At 43.2% G+C, this 22,064-nt stretch overlaps 1 protein-coding gene across 1 annotated transcript in view; it reads left to right on the top strand.

Annotated features, from left to right (window-relative positions):
* Positions 1-22,064, top strand: part of CPS1 (carbamoyl-phosphate synthase 1) — a 107,317-nt gene that overhangs the window by 7,289 nt on the left and 77,964 nt on the right. The window contains exons 2-11 of the mRNA XM_052793356.1: positions 1,832-1,941; positions 6,035-6,179; positions 7,267-7,356; positions 8,077-8,133; positions 10,571-10,663; positions 16,123-16,212; positions 17,315-17,443; positions 18,030-18,136; positions 18,544-18,685; positions 21,163-21,240. Of these exons, the coding sequence (XP_052649316.1) occupies positions 1,832-1,941; positions 6,035-6,179; positions 7,267-7,356; positions 8,077-8,133; positions 10,571-10,663; positions 16,123-16,212; positions 17,315-17,443; positions 18,030-18,136; positions 18,544-18,685; positions 21,163-21,240 (1,041 nt within the window). The remainder of the gene's footprint in view (positions 1-1,831; positions 1,942-6,034; positions 6,180-7,266; positions 7,357-8,076; positions 8,134-10,570; positions 10,664-16,122; positions 16,213-17,314; positions 17,444-18,029; positions 18,137-18,543; positions 18,686-21,162; positions 21,241-22,064) is intronic.

Below are 22,064 nucleotides of genomic sequence, written 5' to 3'. Positions count from 1 at the left end.
TGTGCTTTGTAATGCTTTGTGTGGCAGCTTTCTGTAATGAGAGGCTTAGTGACGTTAGGGAGCTGACGAAACTGTAATTTTTATTTGGGCTAAATCTAGGGGATTTAGCCACAAAAACTATATTTATAACTGGGGAGGGAGGGGTTTTTGGTGTTGCTGACTATCCCATCCAATGGTGTGGGAAGGTTCAGGAAATGATGGCTAAACCTTTTGAGAATGACTGGATGTTTGACATTAATGAGGAAAAACTGCAAGGCTAAAAGCATCCCAGATGCACAGAATCCAATTACTTGGCAGTGCAGTTTGATTTTTAGTGTATTTTGCAGTACATTAGTAATTGATCTGTGCAGTATTTGTAACTGCAGAGGAGCTCTAGATGAATGTTTGCCATGATAGTTACAAAATGTTCAATGCTGGGAATGAAATTTCTCCTTGCTGGGATTGTTCATCTGATTTACGGCTAATGGAAAGTAGCTCTCCTGCTCCTTTCTACAGCAAATTGATCTTGACTCTTCTTTTAAAAAAATCCCAGTAAGAGGAATTGTTCTGTAAAAAAAAACAATATGAAGTTAAATCATGGTGAAAGCTGCTGCCTGGTGGACACGCTCACCACATCTCCTGTGGCACAGACCATTGAGGTTTTTGCACTGGTGGTCACTCTGTGACTGCAGCTCTGTGCCCAGGAGGCAGCTGCACTTGCATTCCAGATGTGGAAGTTTCTCAGGGCGCAAAAGGTTCATTGTCCAAATTCTTTTAAGCCCAGAAATTCATTGGCAAATCTATTTCCAGCTTTGCTTACTCTCTTCCCCTGCATGTCATCATGTGATCCTGCTGTCTGAAGGAATCTCCCAACTCATTCTGTCATTTCTGTTGTGCATATATTCGTTATTTTTTTGGTAGAAGCTGGAGTTCCCAGGCGGTTTCCCATCCAATTCCAGGACATGGTAAGAAACGTTTAGTTTCCAAATGAGGCAAAAGAGGGTGTGTTTAGTCTGGTACGTGCAAAGACCCAGCTGTGCCACTGAATCTCTTAACGACTTTCGTAAAAGTCACTGTCTGTGTCCCATTTTCCTCAGCTGTAAAATAATGATCAAGCCTGTAAGGGATCCCACGGTTAGTGTGGGACTCAGTTCTGCTAAACACTCTCTGAAAGAGGTGTGGTTTTATGGGAAGTTTTCCTCTAGGCTGCTTGTTCCATATCTACCTCTTCCAGGACCATTTATGCCTATCCCTGAGGTAACTGAGACCATGAGTGTCCATCTGATCCACCAGTTCCTCTCTTATTGCGTCCTACAGTGGAGTGGACTGGTATTTTGAATTTTGCCATCTGACGCCAGTCCAACTAAGCATACACTTATTTTTAGCAGCTCAGCTGTACGGTTACAATGGAAGTTAAGCACCTATCAAAGGTCACAGCTGGATGAGAGAGAGCCAGCATACTCAGCAGCAAGCCTTGAGCAAACATTGAGGAGAGAGGCAATCCTTTCCCTATAGAGTTATGATATTGGTTAATTGCAAGATATAATGGGTGGAAGAAATGAATAAAAGTGATGTGGAAGGGTGATCCCACAGTAATAGCAGCACATGCTCTGCTTGCGGTGAGGTTTGCCAGTTGCATTGCCCTCATTAGGAGCACGTTTCCTAAGTGTTAGAAATAAAAAGAGCAGCAGGAGACTAGTAAAAGAGACAGTATCTTAGCAGCTGGGAATGGAAGAGGGGCAGGAATACTTTTAAAACATGAGGCGTGAAAGGTACGTGTCCTAGGTGTTACCTGTATAAACATCAAGTCTTTTCCTCCTGTATTTGAGTCTCTTCATGTGCCTTTCTCTAGGCGCAGACAGCGAACTTGGTGCTGGAAGATGGGACGAAGATGAAGGGCTATTCTTTTGGCTATCCATCCTCCACAGCAGGGGAAGTCGTATTCAACACTGGTCTTTCTGGGTAAGGCAAAAGCAAATGAGATATAACCACCAAAACTTCTCTGGGAGCTTGTTAAAATGCGAAAGCTATTTTTTCCAAGTTTGTAGGGTCCTGATCCAAGCATGTAGTGTTCTGTGTAAGAAAACACTGTAGTCCAGGGATACAGAGAGAGAGATAGTTAATGAAGAGACTTCAGGCAGTCCTCTTGTGTCATAGCATTTGTGGTGATGAGCAAGTTTAAAGACTGATGTAACTAACCATGATAGTGAGGTATGTAGGGATCTGATCACTTCCCATTGAAATGCAGCCATTGCTGAGTCAGAGCAGAGGAGCTGTCTTTGTTCTCCCTCCAGTGCCCTGATCAAATATAGAGGTTTGAAGCATCTGCAGTGTTCTGGGTAATGGAACTTGGCTTCTGAGTGCAAAATTTTTAAATCCCAAGGTTCCCAAGTTGGTCACCTATATGACGCATCCCTTATGACATTTGTTGGCTCATACCACAGTTAAGGATGCATTTAAACTCTGTGCCCTTTTCAGCTAAAAGGCAGGATCAGATTCATGCCTAACCTAGCATGACTCTGTCCTTTTGTGTAGTAGAAGCCAGTGGCTGCTTAGTATGGCAGCCAAATGCTGCCAGCGCTTTTGTTGAACTGCTTGAGCAGAGGAAATCTGCCCAGAGGAATGAGGCTTTTGGTTAGGAAAGGGACGTGTCCCTGGGGAGGTAAAACAGCTCTGAGGTGGTTGGTGCTTGAGCTTTTTCTGCAGTCATTCATAGCTGTCTTTGCCCAGCTGCCTTGCATTACCCAAATTCTGCTCTCCTTTGGAGAAACCAGTATTTGCAGGATGAGTTTTTAAATTATCTCATTGGTGAGAATGGTAAATTGCTGCAGAGGGGAATCTGTTTGCAAAGTTTTGCATTAGGAGGCAATTATTTAAGTATTTTGACAGCACTAATTACTGGCTGTGTTAATATACCTGCCAACAAGCAACTGTTTAATACAGATCAGAATGATGGAGGGCACCAGAGTTCTCTTCTCGGTGATAGATTAGGGGCAATAAATCTTGTCACATCACAAAAGTCAAGGAGGACCTGATAGATTAATTTCCTCTCCACATGCTACTGTGGCAGCAGAAGCTATGTTTGCTCATTTTCTAGTGATTTGAAGATGACACCTGTGAAAGAGAGATCTCTTCTGTGCTGGGAAGCATATGGGCATGGAGGGAACATTCAAAATCTAAGGTTGTATCTTCAGAGCACTCTCCAGGAACATGACCTTGATTTGTTTGGAGAAGAGGAAGATAAGAGTTTGCAGCATTGTTGCAGATCGTAAAAGTGACAGATTTGCTACCAGTCCAGGGGTTGCTGTCCAGTGAAAGAAACCCTGTAGCTCTGCCTAGTGCTCCTGAGCAGAGATCAAGACCTTATGTACCCAGAGGAACCCAGCTACATCTTTTCATTGACACAGTAAGAGGCTAAGTGCCTGCGTGAAGGAGGTGCCCAGGGTTGGGGCCTCTTACAGACTGTCTGGGCACATAGCAATTTGTCAGTATAGGGAGCAAGAGGCTAGTATGGGGATGATTTTGCCATGGCTGCTGTTAAGCCTCAGACCACTCCTTTCTGTGAAGTGGCTCTTTCTAGTTGCTGAGTGGGGTCAGCATGGGCTCTGTACTGGGATGATTAATATGCTGCTCTGCACCTTGTCTCCTTATCTGGACTCCCGCGTTCTGATTCATGTCATAGAACTGGGAGGCAAAGCACTTTATGTGCATACAGCTTTCAGGCTTGAAGTAGCTAAAGCCGGCTGAAATGTTGTCATATTACTCTGGAATAGAGGGCAGAGAGTACTGTTTTGGGGGTGGAATGTTGAATTTTCATTAGAAAAGCATGAGGATGAACTTTTCAGAAACATTTGGTAAAAAAACCCCAACAACCTAGCATTGCAGCCATCTGTTTGATATAGGAACAAAAAGGAAGAGAGGAGATTTCAAATTAAGAAAGAAGAAGAATTACAACCCATAAAATGTTCCCATGTTTGAAACAGCTCAGTAAATGCATTTGCCTCCAATACGTCTGTGTGTGTTTCCCATGATATTCTAGTGAGAGAACTGATTGACAGGAATTTGCTGAGATCATGCAGGCCTTTGGGCAGGCACAGCAAGGATTAGACCTTGCAGCATCTTTGGAGCTTGTGTTCCCATCTGCTTCTCTGGGCTCCACAAGGCATTCTGCCTGCCTAAAGGGCGTTGTGTCTCAGCACAGAGCTGTGCCTTCATACCCCAGCCAAACCCAATGGCTCTCTGTCACTTGTTTGCTGATTACAAATAACATGCAAAGGTTAATTACATTAGCTTTGACATTAACAAAGAGCCTTTTGGAAGCATAACCAATTGACTCAGAAGGAGAAAGCAATGCCAAATGTGCACATGCCATGCACTTAACTGCAGTTCTGTGATCATACTGCACTTTGTGTGGTTGTTTACCAGCAGCAGGAAGTATAGATTTGAACAGCAGGAGAGGCTTACCTGAAAATATTTCATGGCCATTGTTCATTCGACATGTCATTTCTCAGAGCTGGCTGGTGTGCTGCGTTGTCTATATCTGCCTGCAACCATTCTGGGTTTTGTGAAGAGTTTCCCAATGTTTGACAATTAATCTTCTGGCAGTAAGTCCAATGTTCCATAAAGATGTCTCTTGTGACTTGCTGATATCTGGTAAATGGCTGGAGTTGCCAATTATGTATTGTTTAAACAATAATGACAATAATAAATTATATTTTGTATATGGCAGATTCATCCTGAAGTGTCTTTATGCATTTGGCTAAATATTTGTGTGGATAACTTCATCTGTTGCTAAATTACAGCTGCTTTTGGGTTGAAAACAGTTGTTTAATGGATTGCTGCAACAGTATGCTACAGTATAAGGGAGAAAGTGAAGGACTGTGTGTTAATCTGAAGCTGAAAAATAGGAGCATGGGCATGTAGATCATGTTTACCCTGTCCCCCTCTTTTGGGTTGAAAGTGAGACTGGATCTACTGGATCCAGAGCTCATGCTTTGCAAAATCCTAGGTTTGATCTTCCACTGCAGAAGAATGCTCCACCATGCTTTTAGATCTGTCCTTGCTGAGAAGGGTATTCAGGCAGGTGCTTGAACAAAGTTGCTGTTCCTGGGGCTTCTGCCTGGTCTAAAGATATAAGGACATGCTTTGGGGCCTTGTGACCAAGGTGGACTGCTGAATCCCAAAGCATTGCCTTCAACTTGGCTTCTTTAGAGATACACAAACCAACTTCCAAGCACTTAAGAGTCTCATCAGGTGAATTGTATGACATCCTGTGGGTGGGAACCTGGAGATTGCCTAGAAGAGAGGCCAGGCCTCTGCTGGGAGAAGCTGCAGAAGTGGTACTGTGGCAGGTTTTGTTGACAGAGCAAGTAGGAGAGAAGAGTCCAGAGCAGTAGTGAGGAATCACCCTTGTGATTCACAGCTGCTTCCCTGATCCCCAGACAAAAAGATAAGCATAGATTTGTCTACCTGCTCCCCCACAGAAAGAGCAGTTACAGCCTTGAACATCCCAAGACCTGCAAGCTCCAGACCGGGGAAGGGACCAAGTCTGGGCAAACAGCTCTCTTGTCTGTTGACTTTTCAGTTTGAGCTTTCTATTGCCACAGAGGAGCAAGTTCTTACACCACATGGAGGGAAGGACACAGCAACGGCAAAGCACTGCCCACATGGTGGGCCCAGGGAATGACCAAGCCCAAGCTGTTAGCTGTGCATGTACTGACTGCAGTTCTGTGATCACTTTACACTTTGTGTAGTTGTTTACTTTATGTTAAATTACAAGGAGTCTGAGTTTTTTAATAGCTCCTGTGCTTTTCTTAAATGAAACACGAGAAGCCCAAACCTTTCCTTGTTCTCAGTGTCAAATGTTTAATCACAAATGGCACAGTCAGGGCAGATTCACGGATGTGTTTGCTTTTATACTGAGATGCTTTCACATTAATACCATTCCTGTCTTTTTGTCATATGGGAGTTCAGACCTGTCTTGTTTTCACTGGCTCTTTTGTTTTCCTTTCAACTCCAGACCAATGTACTTTTCTTCTATTGCTTCTTCATCTAGATACACTGAGGCCTTGACAGATCCCAGCTACAAAGGACAGATTCTTACACTGGCTAACCCCATAGTTGGGAATGGTGGAGCGCCTGACATGGCTGCTTTGGACGAAGTGGGCCTCAGGAGGTTTCTGGAGTCTGATGGGATCAAGGTAACAGCAGGAGATGCAGACCTGATCAAAGAGTGGTGCTAGCAGCCTGAGTGTGTGTGTGAGCGCATGTGTGTGCATGCAGGAGTTTACTGGCACCCCCACAAGGAATGAATGATGCTCAGCCTTTCTTTTTCTTCTTCTGGATATTGTCCTTTGGAGGAGTGGTGGCAAAAGATAATCCATCTTGCTTTCTGTACCAGGCTATATGCTGTCTGAAAGTGGTGTATTTCCCATCAGTGGCAGACATGCTGAAGTTTTTGTGAACCGCTGTCCTGGGTGGCTTTTTTTCCACATTCCCTTCTGCCTCATATCTATCTGTGTTTGCTCAGGACTGGTTGCCACAGGGAGATCAAATGCCAGTGAGAATGAGAAATTCCTGTGTGCTGAGACTCTTCTCTATATGCCTGTACTATCACAAACAGGGGAGGTGACAGTTGTGTGGAGAAGGCAGTACATACTAGTGCAGGAACCAGTATTTACAATGTGGTTGCAGGGAATATTGACTAGGAGCAGGGCTGTGTCCGTGCAGTGGTGGCAGTACTGAAAAATGAAACAAAACCATGTAATTGCAGAAACAGTGAAATGCTTTATTCATCCTGAGGTGAAATGACTCCTTTATAAGCTATCTAACTCCACTGGAAAATGGAGCTGACTTTTGAAATGAAGTGTCACTTAAAAGTGAAAAGCTTTCTTAAATGAAAAATGAATCAAAATAAAACATTCTGTCTTGTCTTAAATTTCCATTTTCTTTGTAACGAGAAGTGTTTTCTCGGTTCAATGCAATTTGCAGCTTTGGTTACCTGGAAGCCACATTATTCTATGAATTTCCTAAGTAAAAGTGCCCAGGTACAATCATGACAGAGCATGAAGTCTTTACCCCTTTGCCAGATACCTGTTCTGTGCAGTCCCCTTGTGAAGACTCAAATTTGCAATCTTTTTGCTATATAAGAGCAGCCATACCATGTCTGCCTAGCTTCGTGTCCTGTCTGTGATGTGGTTTGCAGTGGATGAATAGTAAAAACTCAGAAGGTCCAGGGCAAGTACAGAGTGATCTTTTAGTGTAAAGTGATGTTTCTTCTCTCTGCAGGTTTCAGGTTTGCTGGTGCTGGATTACAGCAACGAGTACAGCCACTGGCAGGCTGCTAGGAGCCTAGGACAGTGGTTGCAGGAAGAACAGGTGAGCAATCTAGGGGTAACTACATTATGAGAACAGACCTGTATGTATGGGAACAGGGGAAAGAACTGCTGGCTTTAAGCTGGTAACCACTCTTCTCAGATGTCTTCACCAGTCTGTACTGGGCTTATTCTGTGTTCCTTCGTTCTCTGATTCTTCATCCATTTCTCTTTTTCAGGGTGCAGTGATATTTCCAGCATTTGTCCAGAAGCAATGTTAATTAAATGGGAGTGTTTGGTTTTCCATAAAAACGATGCACATTAGATTATATTCTATTCTCTTGTAAAATGTTTCTGTAGTGCTGCTCCTAGTGGTTGCCACGGTCATAACCTCAAGAGATGTTAGCTGCCAGAACCCCACTGACTTGAAGCCGTGGGAGTCAAGGATGTGTCCGTAGACTGTCGCTGACTTATGACAGCTGGGAGGGTTAGGTGCTCATAAGTAAGGCAAAATGGGCCTCAGAAATGAGAGAGATATTTGCCACATGAGCTTTATATTTTGTGCTTTTTAGTGCAGAAGCTAGATTTGAAGAACTAAGCTATTTATGAGTGGGAGTAGGGAGAAGTGAAGAACTGGAAGTGAGGCAGCCTTGGTAACAGTGCTGCTAAGAGGCAGAGCTCCTTAAACAAGGACATGTTCTTCTCAGCAAAGTGATGTGGCTGCTGTCTTCCTCTGTCTTAGCTGCTTGTTCCCTCACTTATCCTTCTCTTGTGTTTTCTTCAGGTGCCTGCACTGTATGGGATTGATACCAGAATGCTGTCCAAATTAATTCGTGGCAAGGTATGATCTGCTTCCCTTGATCCATTTGCATTAACCTTGGTGTTGCTGGGCCCTTTTTCTAACTGTGCAGCAAACCTGGGGTAGCAACACTACTGCTGGGCTGCCTTGACCTCAGATGCTGCTCAGATCCCTGTGCTCTTCCAAAGGCTCTGTGTCTTCTGTACAGCTGAGGCAATGCTCTGATCTGGGTTTCCTGTTCTACATAAGTGAACCAGCACAAGCTGATGTAAATGAAAGGCCTCAGGTAGTTGTGTCAGTCTAGTGTGTCACACACAACAGGTAGTAGTGTCAACTACATGCTGCCTCAGATAGTAACAGTCAGAGAGAGCAACAACTTTGTGAGATATTGTGGATATTATTTTGCAGACAGCACTGCCTTTGGTCAGTGCAAATTCTGCTCCTCAGAGACAAAGGAATGCCTACAATAACGTAAGATGGATTCCTAACTCAGGCTGGTTTTCTTTGGCTGAAACCTGTTACTATTTTTAACAGTCATTACTTTTCTCTGGATTCCAAGAGCTGACAATTGAAGGACGTGAGCGGGATTATGTTACCGAATGGAGGTTAATGTTAAGGTACATTTCACACTGGCTAAAACAGTGATCAAAGCCAGTCTGAATGTAAATGCATGTTGGAGGCTCTTCTTTTGTAATGGATTAATTGAAGCTGCTCTTTTCTGTAGGTGATCAATTTGCTCTCTACAGTCCAAGCCCACACCTCCTTTCATTTCACAGAGCAAAATACGAATGCCCCAGCCTGAATAGAGGAATATTTATAGAAAAGAATTCTTATGGGAAGATAGGGCGTTGTCCTGCTCTTATAGACGCCAGGCAAGTGCAGTTTAATACAATAGAAAATGGCAATAAGTTTTCTACTTTCTTAAGACATACCATTTAATGGATCAGTGTTCCTTTCATCCAAAGTAAATACGCTTTCAATGTTTATCCTGTAACTTAGCAGTGTATGGTAGTAGTGCCCATTATACTGGGACTCTGAGTGGTATTGTTTTATGGCTTTTAGAATAGTTCATAATGTAGCCTTTTCTCCCAGTCTTCTCAGGTTGAAAAAAAAAGCTTAGGATTTCACTCCATGTCTGTTTATAAATTGGGAGTGAGAACAGGGCTTCATTATGATAAATGCAGAAATGAGCAGTGACTTGTTAAACTGGACTCTACAGGTAAATGCAGGGCACCATTTGGCTGAAGAATCTGGGAGCAAGGTAAGACACAGGGATCCTGTTTGAGAGCAAGGGCTTTAGGGCTTTGTCATTGGTGGTTTTGGGATTGACTGCATGGTGGCACTCAGCAGTTTTTGTGGTTCCCAAGAATCTGACTTGTTGAAGATGATGCTGACCTTTTCAGCTCTGCTCCATGCAAAGCAGCCTAGAGTAGCTTTTGGCATAAGGTGCTGCTCAAGATGAGATAGGACAGCAGCCACTGTTAAGAGCAAAACTCTGTCTTTAAAACTTACCCTTAGTAGTGCGCATGGCAATGCAAGATGCTGGCTTTTTCTTGCCCTAAGAAAACGGCAAGGATACTTCAGGTATGGCCGACCATGGAAGTATCTCATGGAAGTGTCGCTAAACTCAATGAGCAATCCTGGTGTGCATACTAGTGTGATATCCACAGGGCGAGCTGAGTTTAATATATTTTATCATGAAAGTTTTATGTGTTAAAAGTTACAACAAAACAGTGACTTCCTCTGTTTTCCCCTTCCATCCTTGAAAAGTTCTGCATTGCACACCCTGTCCCCATGCTGAGAAGAGGTTAACCCTAGGTTAATTCCACTTATTCCAGGAGTGGGGCAGAGCCAAAACAAGGATTTTTCCACTGAGAACTTTAATGAGCAGAAGGTGGAGAAGGATATCCTGCTAGCAGAGCAAGACTGTCCTAGCTTCCGTGAGGTGGTAACAGCAATAAAGAGCAGAGCTTGCTGGATGTTGGTTTTTTTTTTTTTTTAACAGCTTATTCAGAAAACAGCTGTGCTGACCGGCCTTCTACATAGCTTTGCCTTACACCAGCTCTGCTGCCTTGTAGCTATCCACAGGAGGTAGCTGAAGACCTCACAGTGGGTTTCCAAAACCAAAAAGCTTCAAACTGCTTTGTGGATTACTCCCAGATCTACACAACAGTTATTTGGGGAATCTGAATTCTGATCCTCTTGGAAGGCAACCCATTTTACTGTCACTAGAGAGCTTGCCGGACTGCCTATTAACAATTTTACTGCTGACTGCCTCTCCCCTGAATGAAGGATTTTAAACAGAGTTTTGATACCCAGGAAGGCTCATAAACTTCTGAAGATGCTAGAAATGGTTATAAGCTGCCAAGAAACCATCTCTAAACAGCTGTTCCAGTTGCTGTGCCTGTCAGCACCTTGTCCCAGTGTTCACAGCTTCTCCTTTGCTCATACTTTGTTGTTTGCTGGTGTATTTCCACAGGGCACGGTACTTGGGAAGATTGAATTTGAAGGTCAACCTGTGGAGTTTGCAGACCCAAACAAGCAAAACTTAATTGCAGAAGTTTCAACAACGGTGAGAAGTTCTTCTCTACTCACAGGGCTGTACGCTTCAGGTAGTAACTGTTCCCCATTTGCTCTGAGGATCATGCAGTCTTTCTAAATAAACAATGTGGGGACTTTTTCTAAATGATACGCCTTTCCAGACCTTTGAAGGACTGTCATCTCAACATCATCCCCACAGAATCCCCACAGAATCCCCATGGCTCCTTAGGTGCAGCATTGAAGATGTGAAATGAGCTGTGTTGAGCTGAGGATGTAGTCTGATCAGTACTCTGATTCAGAGGATTGTGTGTTACAAAGACAGGCTTGAGAAGTATTATGGATACAGTTAGACGTAGTGTATGGTGGACATTTTCCAAGACAAGCAGAATTAATAAAAAGAATGGTTGCTTTCCTTAAATAAATTTCAGGAAAGCTCACAATAACATTCAATAATCTGTGTTCAGGTATAATTTTATTGAGGTGATTTCAGAAGATATTTCTACATTTCAAAAAGAGACCAAGTTAGGAATCCCCTGGATCTAATATTACTGGTATTAGCTGCTTTGTCTATAGATATGTACAGAACAGCAGTTAAGTTTGTACTCTGTTAGCTGGGCATGCAAACTGTGTTCAACCACAAGCTGAGAAGAACATTACAAATCATGAGGACATAGCAAACCAGGCCCATACTAAAATTAGTAACTATTCTTGTACCAATACAAGAGCTAAAGTCTTAAATTATGGACCCTTTGGGGATTTAATTGTGGGATAAAGAGTGCCTTGGGTGCTTAATCCCATTGACTGAAGTTAAAACTTGAGTGTATGAGCCCTTTTTACAAATTCCATGCTTACTATGGTGTTTGCATCTCCTTCAAGATCAGTGAGGCTCTGGGAGAGCTCTGCAAATAGATGCTTGTGTAGTGTTCTGCACACAAACTGGTGTGTTAGTGGCATGAGTGAGAAGCAGTCCTGAACAGACTGGTCGGTGAGCAAGTGGGAATTTGAAGCGCAGTCTCCATCCAGGCTTGGATTTACACTAGTAACTGGTTACCTGGGATGCCATTGGAATACATAGGCTGCCTTGCACATCTCACCTTTGGAAATCTCACCAACTCATGCCAATGCCTCCACTGTATTTTGAGTCCGGGCCTTGTTGCTACACAGGAGGGTGGTGATTGCTTATTGAGGTTGTGATCTCTGATTGCAAGATGCAGGTGGAGCCATTTTGAGCAGTAACTCAGAAACAGGTAAGGTTACCTGATGCTAAACTCTGCAATTACTAAGACAGAATTACTGTAAAGATGCTGAAAATAGCTTCTAAAAGGGAGATACAATAAGATTAACGGAGCTTTGGTGGCCTCATTATGTTTATAACTTCATTTTATAAGCTTGAAAAGCAACATCACAAATAAAGCTGAAAATGAAGTAAGCTGTTCAATGTTGGTAATTACTGGACATGATAATCTATCTGTTGCCAAACAGCTATTTGCATGTAAATCAGGATACAGTAAGATCAGGAATCTGTTTATCAATTGTACATTAGGAGTGATTGATTTTTTTTATTATTATTTTTTGTCCCCCGCCTTCTTTAGATGCTAGTGGTATAGACTCTATTTGCTAACGTTGCCTGTACAGGGCAAGGAATGTAGAAAACTGCTAGTATTTTGCAGGAACTTTTGTTGGAGATTTATTTTGGTGCATGTGATGGTCAGGGTCCCAGAGCAGATGAGAGGTATTTAACCATTGTACTGGTTTCAGCTGGGATAGAGTTGATTTTCTTCCTAGTAGCTGGTATAGTGTTATGTTTTGGGTTCAGTATGAGAATAATGTTGGTAACGTGCTGATGTTTTCAGTTGTTGCGAAGTAATGTTTAGCCTAAAGTCAAGGATTTGTCAGCTTCTCATGCCCAGCCAGCAAGAAGGCTGGAGAGGCACAAGAAGTTGGGAGGGGACACAGCCAGGACAGCTGACCCAAACTGGCCAAAGGGGTATTCCATACCATGTGACGTCATGCCCAGTATATAAACTGGGGAGAAAGCTGGCCAGGGGCCCCTGTTCGGGATCTGGCTGGGCATTGTGCCAGCAGTGTGCCCAGGTGGCCAAGAAGGCCAATCGCATCCTGGCCTGTATCAGGAACAGTGTGGCCAGCAGGAACAGGGAGGTGGTTGTTCCCCTGTACTCGGCACTGGTGAGGCCGCACCTCGAGTACTGTGTTCAGTTTTGGGCCCCTCACTACAGGAAAGACATTGAGCTGCTTGAGCGTGTCCAGAGAAGGGCAACCAAGTTGGTGAGGGGCCTTGAGCACAAGTCTTATGAGGAGCGGCTGAGGGATCTGGGGTTGTTCAGTCTAGAAAAGAGGAGGCTGAGGGGAGACCTTATTGCTCTCTACAACTACCTGAAAGGGGGTTGTAGTGAGGTGGGTGTTAGTCTCTTCTGTCAGGTGTCTGGAGATAGGACAAGAGGAAATGGCCTCAAGTTGAGGCAAGGGAGATTTAGGTTAGATATTAGGAAAAATTTGTTTACTGAGAGGGTTGTCAAACTTTGGAATGGGCTGCCCAGGGAAGTGGTTGAGTCACCATCCCTGGAGGTATTAAAAAAGCGAGTAGACGGGGTACTCCAGGGCATGGTTTAGTGGGCATGGTTGATGGTTGGACTCGATGATCTTGAAGGTCTTTTCCAACCGAAATGATTCTATGATTCTATGATTGGTTGGCGAGTGGTGAGCAATTGCATTGTGCATCACTTGTTTTGCATATTCTAATACTTTTATTATTATTACTATTACCATCATTATTATTTTCTTCCTTTTCTGTCCTATTAAACTGTCTTTATCACAACCCATGAGTTTTACTTTTTTTTATTCTCTCCCCCATTCCGCAGGGTGGGGTGGGGAGTGAGCTAGCGGCTGCGGCTGCGTGGTGCTTAGTTGCTGGCTGGGGTTAAAACACAACAACCATTTGAAGCTAAAAGGTCACTTCTATCCACACATCCAGCTCCACATACTCTTTTTGGTCTCAGCACTATTGCCAGCAGGAGTTTCTGCTCTCCCTGACTGCTGGCTCGCATCCTTCCCACATCATCCTTTCAGACTGGGACAGTTTTTTATAGGCTGTGCAGTAAACAAATGAGGGAAATCCTCTGGCTTTAGAAGGAATGTATTTTAACAGTTCCCTGATCCAGTTCCCAGTCTCGTTTCTGTCTAGACATACTCTCAGCCAGATGCAGGGGTCAGTGCTCTGCAGTACAGAGGAATAGTAAGTGTGAGAAGTGGGGGCACGGTTGTGAAGACAGCAACACCTAAAATCAGTCTTGCTGCTGAAGGAAATGTTGTAACAAATCATAGCTGAATTAATTGGATAGGGAAGAGTTTTGAGAGTGAAGTAATTAAAGTACCTCAAAGCAGTTTTGTCCCACAACTCTCTCTGGCCATTAGAACAGCCAAGGAGAACCTTTGAAGGAGATCTTTGCTTCATAACATTTCACAGATTTTTAAGTATGTGTGTTGTGAGGAATTGAGGTGTGTCCAAAAGCCCATTTAAAAAGGGGGGTGAGTTTTTCTTAAGGAACTCTGGCACATGACACTAAGTTAGTTTCTGTGAGAACTGAGCACCTTAATCTTGAGATTTTTGAAACCCACCTCCCAGAAGCCTGAAGAACAGCAAGTAGAAGACCCATACAATTCCTGTGCAGTGATACAGTTCCACCATGGACTGTGGAAGTAGAATCCACTGGTGTATTGGTGACTGTGAAAATATTGTTGTATTTGATGTCAGGCAGAGCTTCATATCAGAAGCCTTGAGTGATCTAACAAGACCCAGGTTCAATATGATTTCCATTCTACTTATTCTCAGGAAGGGATTGTGGGGTACTTTGCCATCTGATTATGTAGCGTGAACTAAAAGATATGTTCTGATACAAAAATCTCCTTTCAGCATTACACAGCAGGACCCTCAACAGCAGTAGTAACTCTACTGGCTCTGTCCTGAGTCATGTCATCAAAGGTGGATTAGGGACCATTGGTGGTTCATGTGTTGCAGCTTGAAGCCTTGCAGTGAAGGGAGGTGGCTCCTTGCACCCCATCTCTTCCACCCTTGCTCCTGACATGGCAGTAAGTCACTCCTGATGATGATCAGAGCTGTCCTCACATAGGACATGCTCTTGCATCCTAAAAATCTCTTCATCTCAACCTTTGAGAAGGTAAAAGTTCAAATAAGAACTGAGTTAGGGTAACAGAGAGGGAGGAGTTGTAATATTCTGCTAATAAACTTCATCTTGAGTTCCCTGTAGAGAGGATGCCTTTCCTTCTGGCTGGTCGTAATCCTCCTATGAAAAGATTCAGTTCTTCACCCTGCGCCAAGCATATTTGGCATGGATTTTAGCATCTTTTCTTAAAGGGGCCCATCTGTGAAATATGAATGCCAGGGAAGCTGATTAAAAGGGAGTGAGTTAGTTTAAAAAAAAAAAAAAAAGACTTTTTTTCAGTGGTGTATTGAACAAGAGAAAAGCCACTTTTGATAAAGTACGCTTATCAATTTCAGAAGCTGAGCATAACTGAAGGTAAGCACAGAGTTTGTTTTTAGAAGGAAGAAGGCTGCCTTACGTGCTTATTGATGAATAACATCCCAGCCTGGTGCTAACTGCAGTCATATAACAAGTAAAATAATTCAGCAAGCTTCAGAAAGAAGCTGTCCATAAATAACCTTACATCAGTGCTACAGCTGTCTGTCAGTATGTCTGCATGTTGCAGTATCAAGGCCCATATACAGTGGTTTGACTTCGCTGTCTTCCATGCTGGTTGTGCCCAACAGATAAGTGGGTGTACAAAGCATAACAGTCCAGATTTGGGACTGGTGACAGTTTACTTTGTGGAATGGGTTAAGGAACAGCAGCTGGAAGAAAAGTGTTTTCTGGTATGTAAAACTGTCAGGTTCATATGAACATAGGTCATGCTCAGTGATGTGCTTGGCCTGGTCTGTTCTGCTGTGATGCACTAGTGGTCACTCATAGGATATCTTCAGCTGTGCTATGCTTTGGTCTTACTGTGACTGGAAGGTCAGGGTGGTGTTTAATGTGATGGATCTCTAGCTAGTGTGAAGTAGCCTTGCTCCACTGGCATCAGCAGGATGACTTCAGCTGAAAATCTCTCACCATGTATCTGGTGTTTCTCTTGGGCTGCAATAATCTGTGAGAACTAGCTTGCTGCTTCACCGCTAATGAGGTGAAACACAGGAAAAAAGCTTGTCATTAGCTATGGAAACAAGTGATTTCTTAGGAATTGCTGTTACTGCTGTAATCAACAGTATATAAAAGAGCATTATAACTTCTACTTTCACAGAAAAATGAAGGAAGTGCTAATGTCTCCAGTACTTCTGGAGATTTCCATGTAAATTGATTCTTAAGTACCAGTTGCTGCATGTTGGTGAATAGTTATTCTGCTGTTTTGGGGACAGGGGGTGATTTGTCACTTACAGCATGGTCTGACTTTTTATAGGAACTCAAGGTTTATGGCAGAGGGAATCCAATTAAAGTTGTAGCTGTCGACTGTGGGTTGAAGCACAATGTTATCCGTCTGCTAGTAAAGGTAGGTCAGTGCTTTATGTCCTTCATCTCTTGTTTTGCTTTGGTAAGAGCCTCGCATATACTCACTAGCCTTCCTTCCACCTGGGCACATCTATTCTAGTAGCAGTTGTCCTCCTAAAATGAGGTACAATTTTTAGGATGATTTTTATGGACTGGGAGGTGTTTTCTGAACTTGGTACACTGTATTGAGGGGATAAGGGAGAGGACCTGTGCAGCAGCCTCTCAGCCATGAGAAGAATTCCTAGAAGGTAAGCTTTAAAAAGACAAGGCACAGCTGCTCTGAAGAACAACCAAGGAAGGTCAACCCAATATTGTAAAAAAAAAAAAAAAAAAAAAAAAAAGGGGAGGGGGAAATTTTGCAATGCAATGAGGGTGGTGAATGGCTGAAACAGGCCCAGAGGAGTTGTGGAATGTCCATCCTTGAAGATATTAAAAACTCAACTGACCGATGCCCTCAGCAACCTGTCCTAAAGTTGAAATTACCCCTGCTTTTGAGCAGGGATTGGACCAGATGACCTCCTGAGGTTCCTCCATCCTGAGTTATTCTTTAATTCTATGATTCTGTGAAAATCTTTTCCTGTTGTTAGCACAGTGATGAAGCAGTCCTCGCTTCTCTGGCCACACAGGAGGAACGAAGGTGATGTCCTCCCATTCTCTAGATGTACAGGGTTTCCCTGTTTCCATTTTTTAGTTTACGTGGATGTTTGACCCATTTTTGATGTGCAGGACCATTCCTGGCATGTCATAGAATGAAGCTGTGAAGCCCTAATTTAACAGTTAGGATGAATGCACCACGTAAAAGTGAACATATTTTACATGTCTGCGTACACACTTATTTTGCATTCCATTAGTAAGTTTTGATCTCATTAGTGAATTTCAGACAAACTTGACAAACATTGAGGTGGCTCAAAGATACTAAGTATTCCAGTTTTGTGAAAATAATCTGGTCAGATAGTGGAGAGAAGCCTCATTATTGTCTCTGGCAAAGGGATGACTGAAATCTGAACTCAGCCTCTGGGACATGAGAGCATGGGAACAACCTCCTGACAAATTCATTTGTTCCCCTTCTCCCCTCATTTCTTGTTCCCTTGTTTTTTTCCTAGCGAGGTGCAGAAGTGCATTTGGTTCCATGGGACCATGATTTCACCAGCATGGAGTATGATGGGCTCATAATTTCCGGAGGTCCAGGGGATCCCATGAAGGCCCAGGAGGTGATTCAGAATGTCAGAAAGGTACAGTGTAATAGCCATAGACTGATTATTCTTGTTTATTTGCCTTCTTTTCAAGTGCCTGAAATCTAAACAGTTGGTTGTACTAACATGTTATGGACCAAATGTCGTTCAGTCATTTCAGCTGCCTGGGATATTGCTCGTCTTGGTCCACTGGGAGTTGTCTCCAGACCAGCAGTTACAATAAAGCTATACAGACCTTGGTGAACAATACATGGTAAACATGATTACCATGATTACCTTACCAGTGCCTTAAAGTACCCTGTGCTCCTTTGGGACCTCCGTGACCTTATGAAAGAACAGCCCTGATATCACAGTGCTCCTATTTGAAATAATGTTGCACATTAAATGGCTGTAATGCAGAGTGCCATTGCTTATTTCCCTAGAGTAGACCGAGACATCAAGCTGTGCTCTGAGGTTTCCCTCTGAAGCAGAGGAGAGGAGTAAACTTTCCTTTATAGGCTGTTGCCACCCTTGCATTCAGCTTTTTCCCAAGTCTGTGTGGCTGCTGTGAGGGAACTAGCAAGGTTTATGCTGGAACTGCTGAACAGAGACACTCCAGTATCTCTTGAAAAACTTTTCATTTTAGGTCCTGGAGAGCAATCGCCCAGAGCCTTTGTTTGGAATTAGCATGGGGAATCTAATCACTGGAATAGCAGCTGGAGCTACTTCCTACAAGATGCAGATGGCGAACAGGTGCGGCAGCTCTTCTGCTTCCCAGGGCCCAGATAGACCAGCTAGCTCAGCATTGCAAAAGGCCACAGAGCAGCAGTGCTTTGCTTCTGAACTGCCTTGATGGGAGCTAGCATGTCAGTGACGTTACTTCTTCATTCCAGCCAGTCTCCTTGCCTTTAATTTAAACTGCCATGTCATGCATTACTTTTTTTGAGGGTGTTTTGAAAGTGTTTGATGTAATTTATCCCCATCAAACTGAAGGATAGCAAAGTTTCTCCTAGGATTTATCATTTTGCGATTGGCTGCCAGTGTTGAACAGCTACTGTTGAACTGCTGTGTATAGCCCCGCAGTTATCAGCTCTTCTAACTGTGGCATTTGAACACATCTGGCACTTCCGTCCTCTGTTCTCTGATCCTTTCTCTTTCAGAGGACAGAACCAGCCTGTCCTGAACGCAGTGAATGGACAGGCTGTCATCACTGCTCAGAACCATGGTTATGCCATCGACAGCTCTACCCTCCCACCTGGCTGGAAACCTCTCTTTGTGAATGCCAACGATCAAACGAATGAGGTGAGCTCATGCTTTCCAGATACCTGCACGTAGCAGCCTCTAGTGAGCGAAGACTCTTCTGGCTTTATTTTACCTCCTGGAAGCTTGCTGTCAGATTACAATTAGTTATCAGGACTAAACTTGATGATTTGACCATATATTTTACTTGGGGGCCTGCCTTACAGGCCAAAAGGCGGGGGTGAGCCATTTACCATGTTCTCCATACTAGGATTGCAACAGTGACCTTGCGATTTCCCTTGAACAGCTGCCTTAACTTCTATGATTTTCCTACTAGTAGTGGTGTTCACTCAGTTACCATTGTCTTAGGGCTTGTGCCGCAGGTGTGCTAGCCTGTGTCACTGTTTTGTTGTGTTTGTTCTGTGTTGTCCAGCACAGAAAAGGAATATTATTGCAGTCTAATTTGGTCTGTTACTGTAAATAGAATTCCAAGGACTAAAGTCATGAAGGAGAGAGGCAGTTGCCTCTAGACAACAACTTACAGGATCTAAGGTAGACATCTGATGTCAAGTGACATCCATGTAGGGAAAAAAAAAAAAAAAATGCCTGGCCTCTGGAGGTTCACAGCTGAACAGGGAAAAGCACAGGAGGGAAAACAATATCCCATAGCTCAGTTTTGACAAAGTCAGACAGACATTGAGACATATCTCAGGCTTTGTAATTGCCCATTTTAAATCTTGTCTGTTAGGCCCAGTGTTGTGCAAGTTAGTGAAGTCTTGTTATTTTTCAGAAAATCATTGAAAAGAGGGTATTTTCAAAAACAATTTCTCCCATAGGAATATGCCTCTCCATTCTTTTGTATAAATGCCCTATATCAAATCTGGCAGATTGAACAGTGCTGTTCTGACATATCCTGGCTATTTGCAGGATCAAGGAACAGTAATTTCCAGCTGATGGTTTTAGAATAAGTTTTGCTTGTTAGTTGCTGTTTTCTTTATCCTTACAGACTTACCTAAACAGAGACAAATGTTACCAAACAAGATATTAATACAAAAAATTTACAGCTGTTTGGCTCAATTTTTGAAATGAGTTTGGTTTGGCTATGTTGAAAAACTGAACCCTTTCTTCCTCAGGCCTTTCATGTTTGCTTTAGCTGAAGATTGGAGGTAAGTGTGATGGTGCTTTTGCATAAAGCAGGTGATAAAGTTGGACAAGAGTCTTCTGGACCGAGAAGCATGACATTCTTCTATGTGAGCTAAAGGACCATTTCTGTGAGCCCCAAAGCAGCATCAGTCTCCTAGACCTTCATAGATAGAAAGGGACAAGGAGCAATGTTGTTTTAGCATGGGATGCACAAACAGGAACAGGGTTGGATGGGCTCTCATGTACAGTCTGTTGCATTCCTCTGTTTGAAAAAGAAAAAAAATTTCTTGTGACTGACCTGGCCCATCACAGCTGGACAGGGCCAACACAGGTTTCCAAATACTGACAAGCCATGGAGTGAATATTTTTAAAAGCTATTTGTATGTAGAAGTAACATGAGCATTCAGGGAAAATGTGACAGACTGGTGGCATTCTTCACTCTGAGGGCAGAAACTCATACCATAATGGATCAGTGTCGGTCAGCAGCTCATCTGTCATCCCTGTCCTATCCCAGCATTCTATCCTACAGCTCTGGATGGCACTGTTGCTCTACACAAGCTGTTGGGACTCCTTTGTCCATTCCTAAGGGAAGCAGGTTGTATCAGAACTATTTTTGCCTGGATTTCCTCTTGAGGGACTTCTCTACCTCCATCTGGAATTGGGGGCCATGAGCAATGACAGCTACAGGGTAGTCTCCCAGTGAACCATGCTGCTTGGTGCTATCAGGCCATGCAAATGAGAAGTCTGTTTTTCCTGGCTCCAACTAAAATTACAAGCACTATCTCCAAACTCAGTTTGGGTCCTTCATGGCTATTGTTTGTCCAGAGCAGTGGTCACACTTCATCACAGCCCTGAAAACAACCCAGGGCAGAGATCATGTGCAAGGCCCTGTGTCAGCATTTCAAGTGAGTTATAGAAATCAAGAGTGTGACCTAAATCCATTTCTCCTGTGACAGAACCAACCAGATCAGGATGGTAAAACCATTCATTCCATAACAGCCTTGTCCAAGGTGATCTTTTCTTGCCATGTATGTTTTTCTTCTCTGCCTGGTCCAGGATTACCTCTGGAGGGAGACTAGCGTATCTGCTCTCTTAAGTGCTTACAACTTAGTAGTGTTTGCTGTTGTAGTGAAAGTGGTGTCTCCACTATGCTTCTTGTCCACACACAGCTCAGTGGGTTATAGAGGCATTGGAGTGTTAGCAGAAGAGCAAGGGGCTAAATGACTCCTCAGATAAGACATTGTTTGAAGACTGGAAATGAAGTGGGTGTCAATTTGGCAGGCCCTAGAAACATGCCAGTCCTTTGGCCTTCAGTGCTTACAGGTATTAGCTATGGCTTTCTGTTCTCTTGCTTGCTTGCAAGGAGTTGTCTAGGACAATCATTTTTATTCCTGCAGGGAATTATGCACGAGACCAGACCGATTTTCACAGCACAGTTCTACCCCGACGCAAATCCTGGGCCAAGGGACACAGAGGTATTGTATGAGGGCTGATCTGGGCTTGCTTTCAGGTGGCCTGGGGAGTGCAGATATGTATCAGCTACAGTGACAAGTCTTTATGTTGGTGATGGTCCTAAATCTTGGTTTTGGAAATGTTGGGATCCTGACAGAGGGCCCAGTCACGCCTAGGCTTGTGTCTTCTTAGCTTGATCCGCAGCTAACTACAATCAGCAGCAAGGCGTCTATTGACTTCTGTGTGCTTTGGATCAATGATTCCATTCATGTGATGTGTATGCTTTGAGTCCTGGTGGGATTATCTGTGTGTTGGAAGTCACTGAAGTGCTTAAGCCTTTGCAGGATCAGGCTGAAATCTCTTGTATCTGGGATGATTGCAATAGGAAAAGGATTTTATCTTAACAGAAAAAATACTAGCCAGATGCTTTGTAATAAAATCATTAACTTTCTAATACATTTTAGTTCCACTTTCAAATTTTATAATTACTGTAGAGTTATGTAAATGGATTCACACTTCCTCACTCTGATTCTCCTAAGTGAAATGAAATTTTAATCCCCCATCTGTGACTTCGCACAAATTCTGTAACAACTGATTGTGTAGTCACAGAGTATGACTAAGCAGCAACAGGGTATGTGGAAGGCAGAGGAGGCGTGTCTGAACATAAATAAACTATTTGGCATTTCTTGAGAGAGGAAGATGGAAGAATACATAGAAGTGCTTATTTTAATCTTAATTTGATGATGATGATTAAACCTGGAAGTAAATCTCTTGATATCAAGAAGTTTCACAGCAATCTGATTGACTAGTCAATCTCAGAGAGCTCAAAAAACACTCAGCTGTGTCT

Source organism: Harpia harpyja, chromosome 7 (assembly GCF_026419915.1).
Source record: "Harpia harpyja isolate bHarHar1 chromosome 7, bHarHar1 primary haplotype, whole genome shotgun sequence".
Lineage (NCBI taxonomy): Eukaryota > Metazoa > Chordata > Aves > Accipitriformes > Accipitridae > Harpia > Harpia harpyja.
The sequence above is the reverse complement of the archived record's forward strand: the minus strand, read 5'-3'. Positions and strand labels throughout refer to the sequence as shown.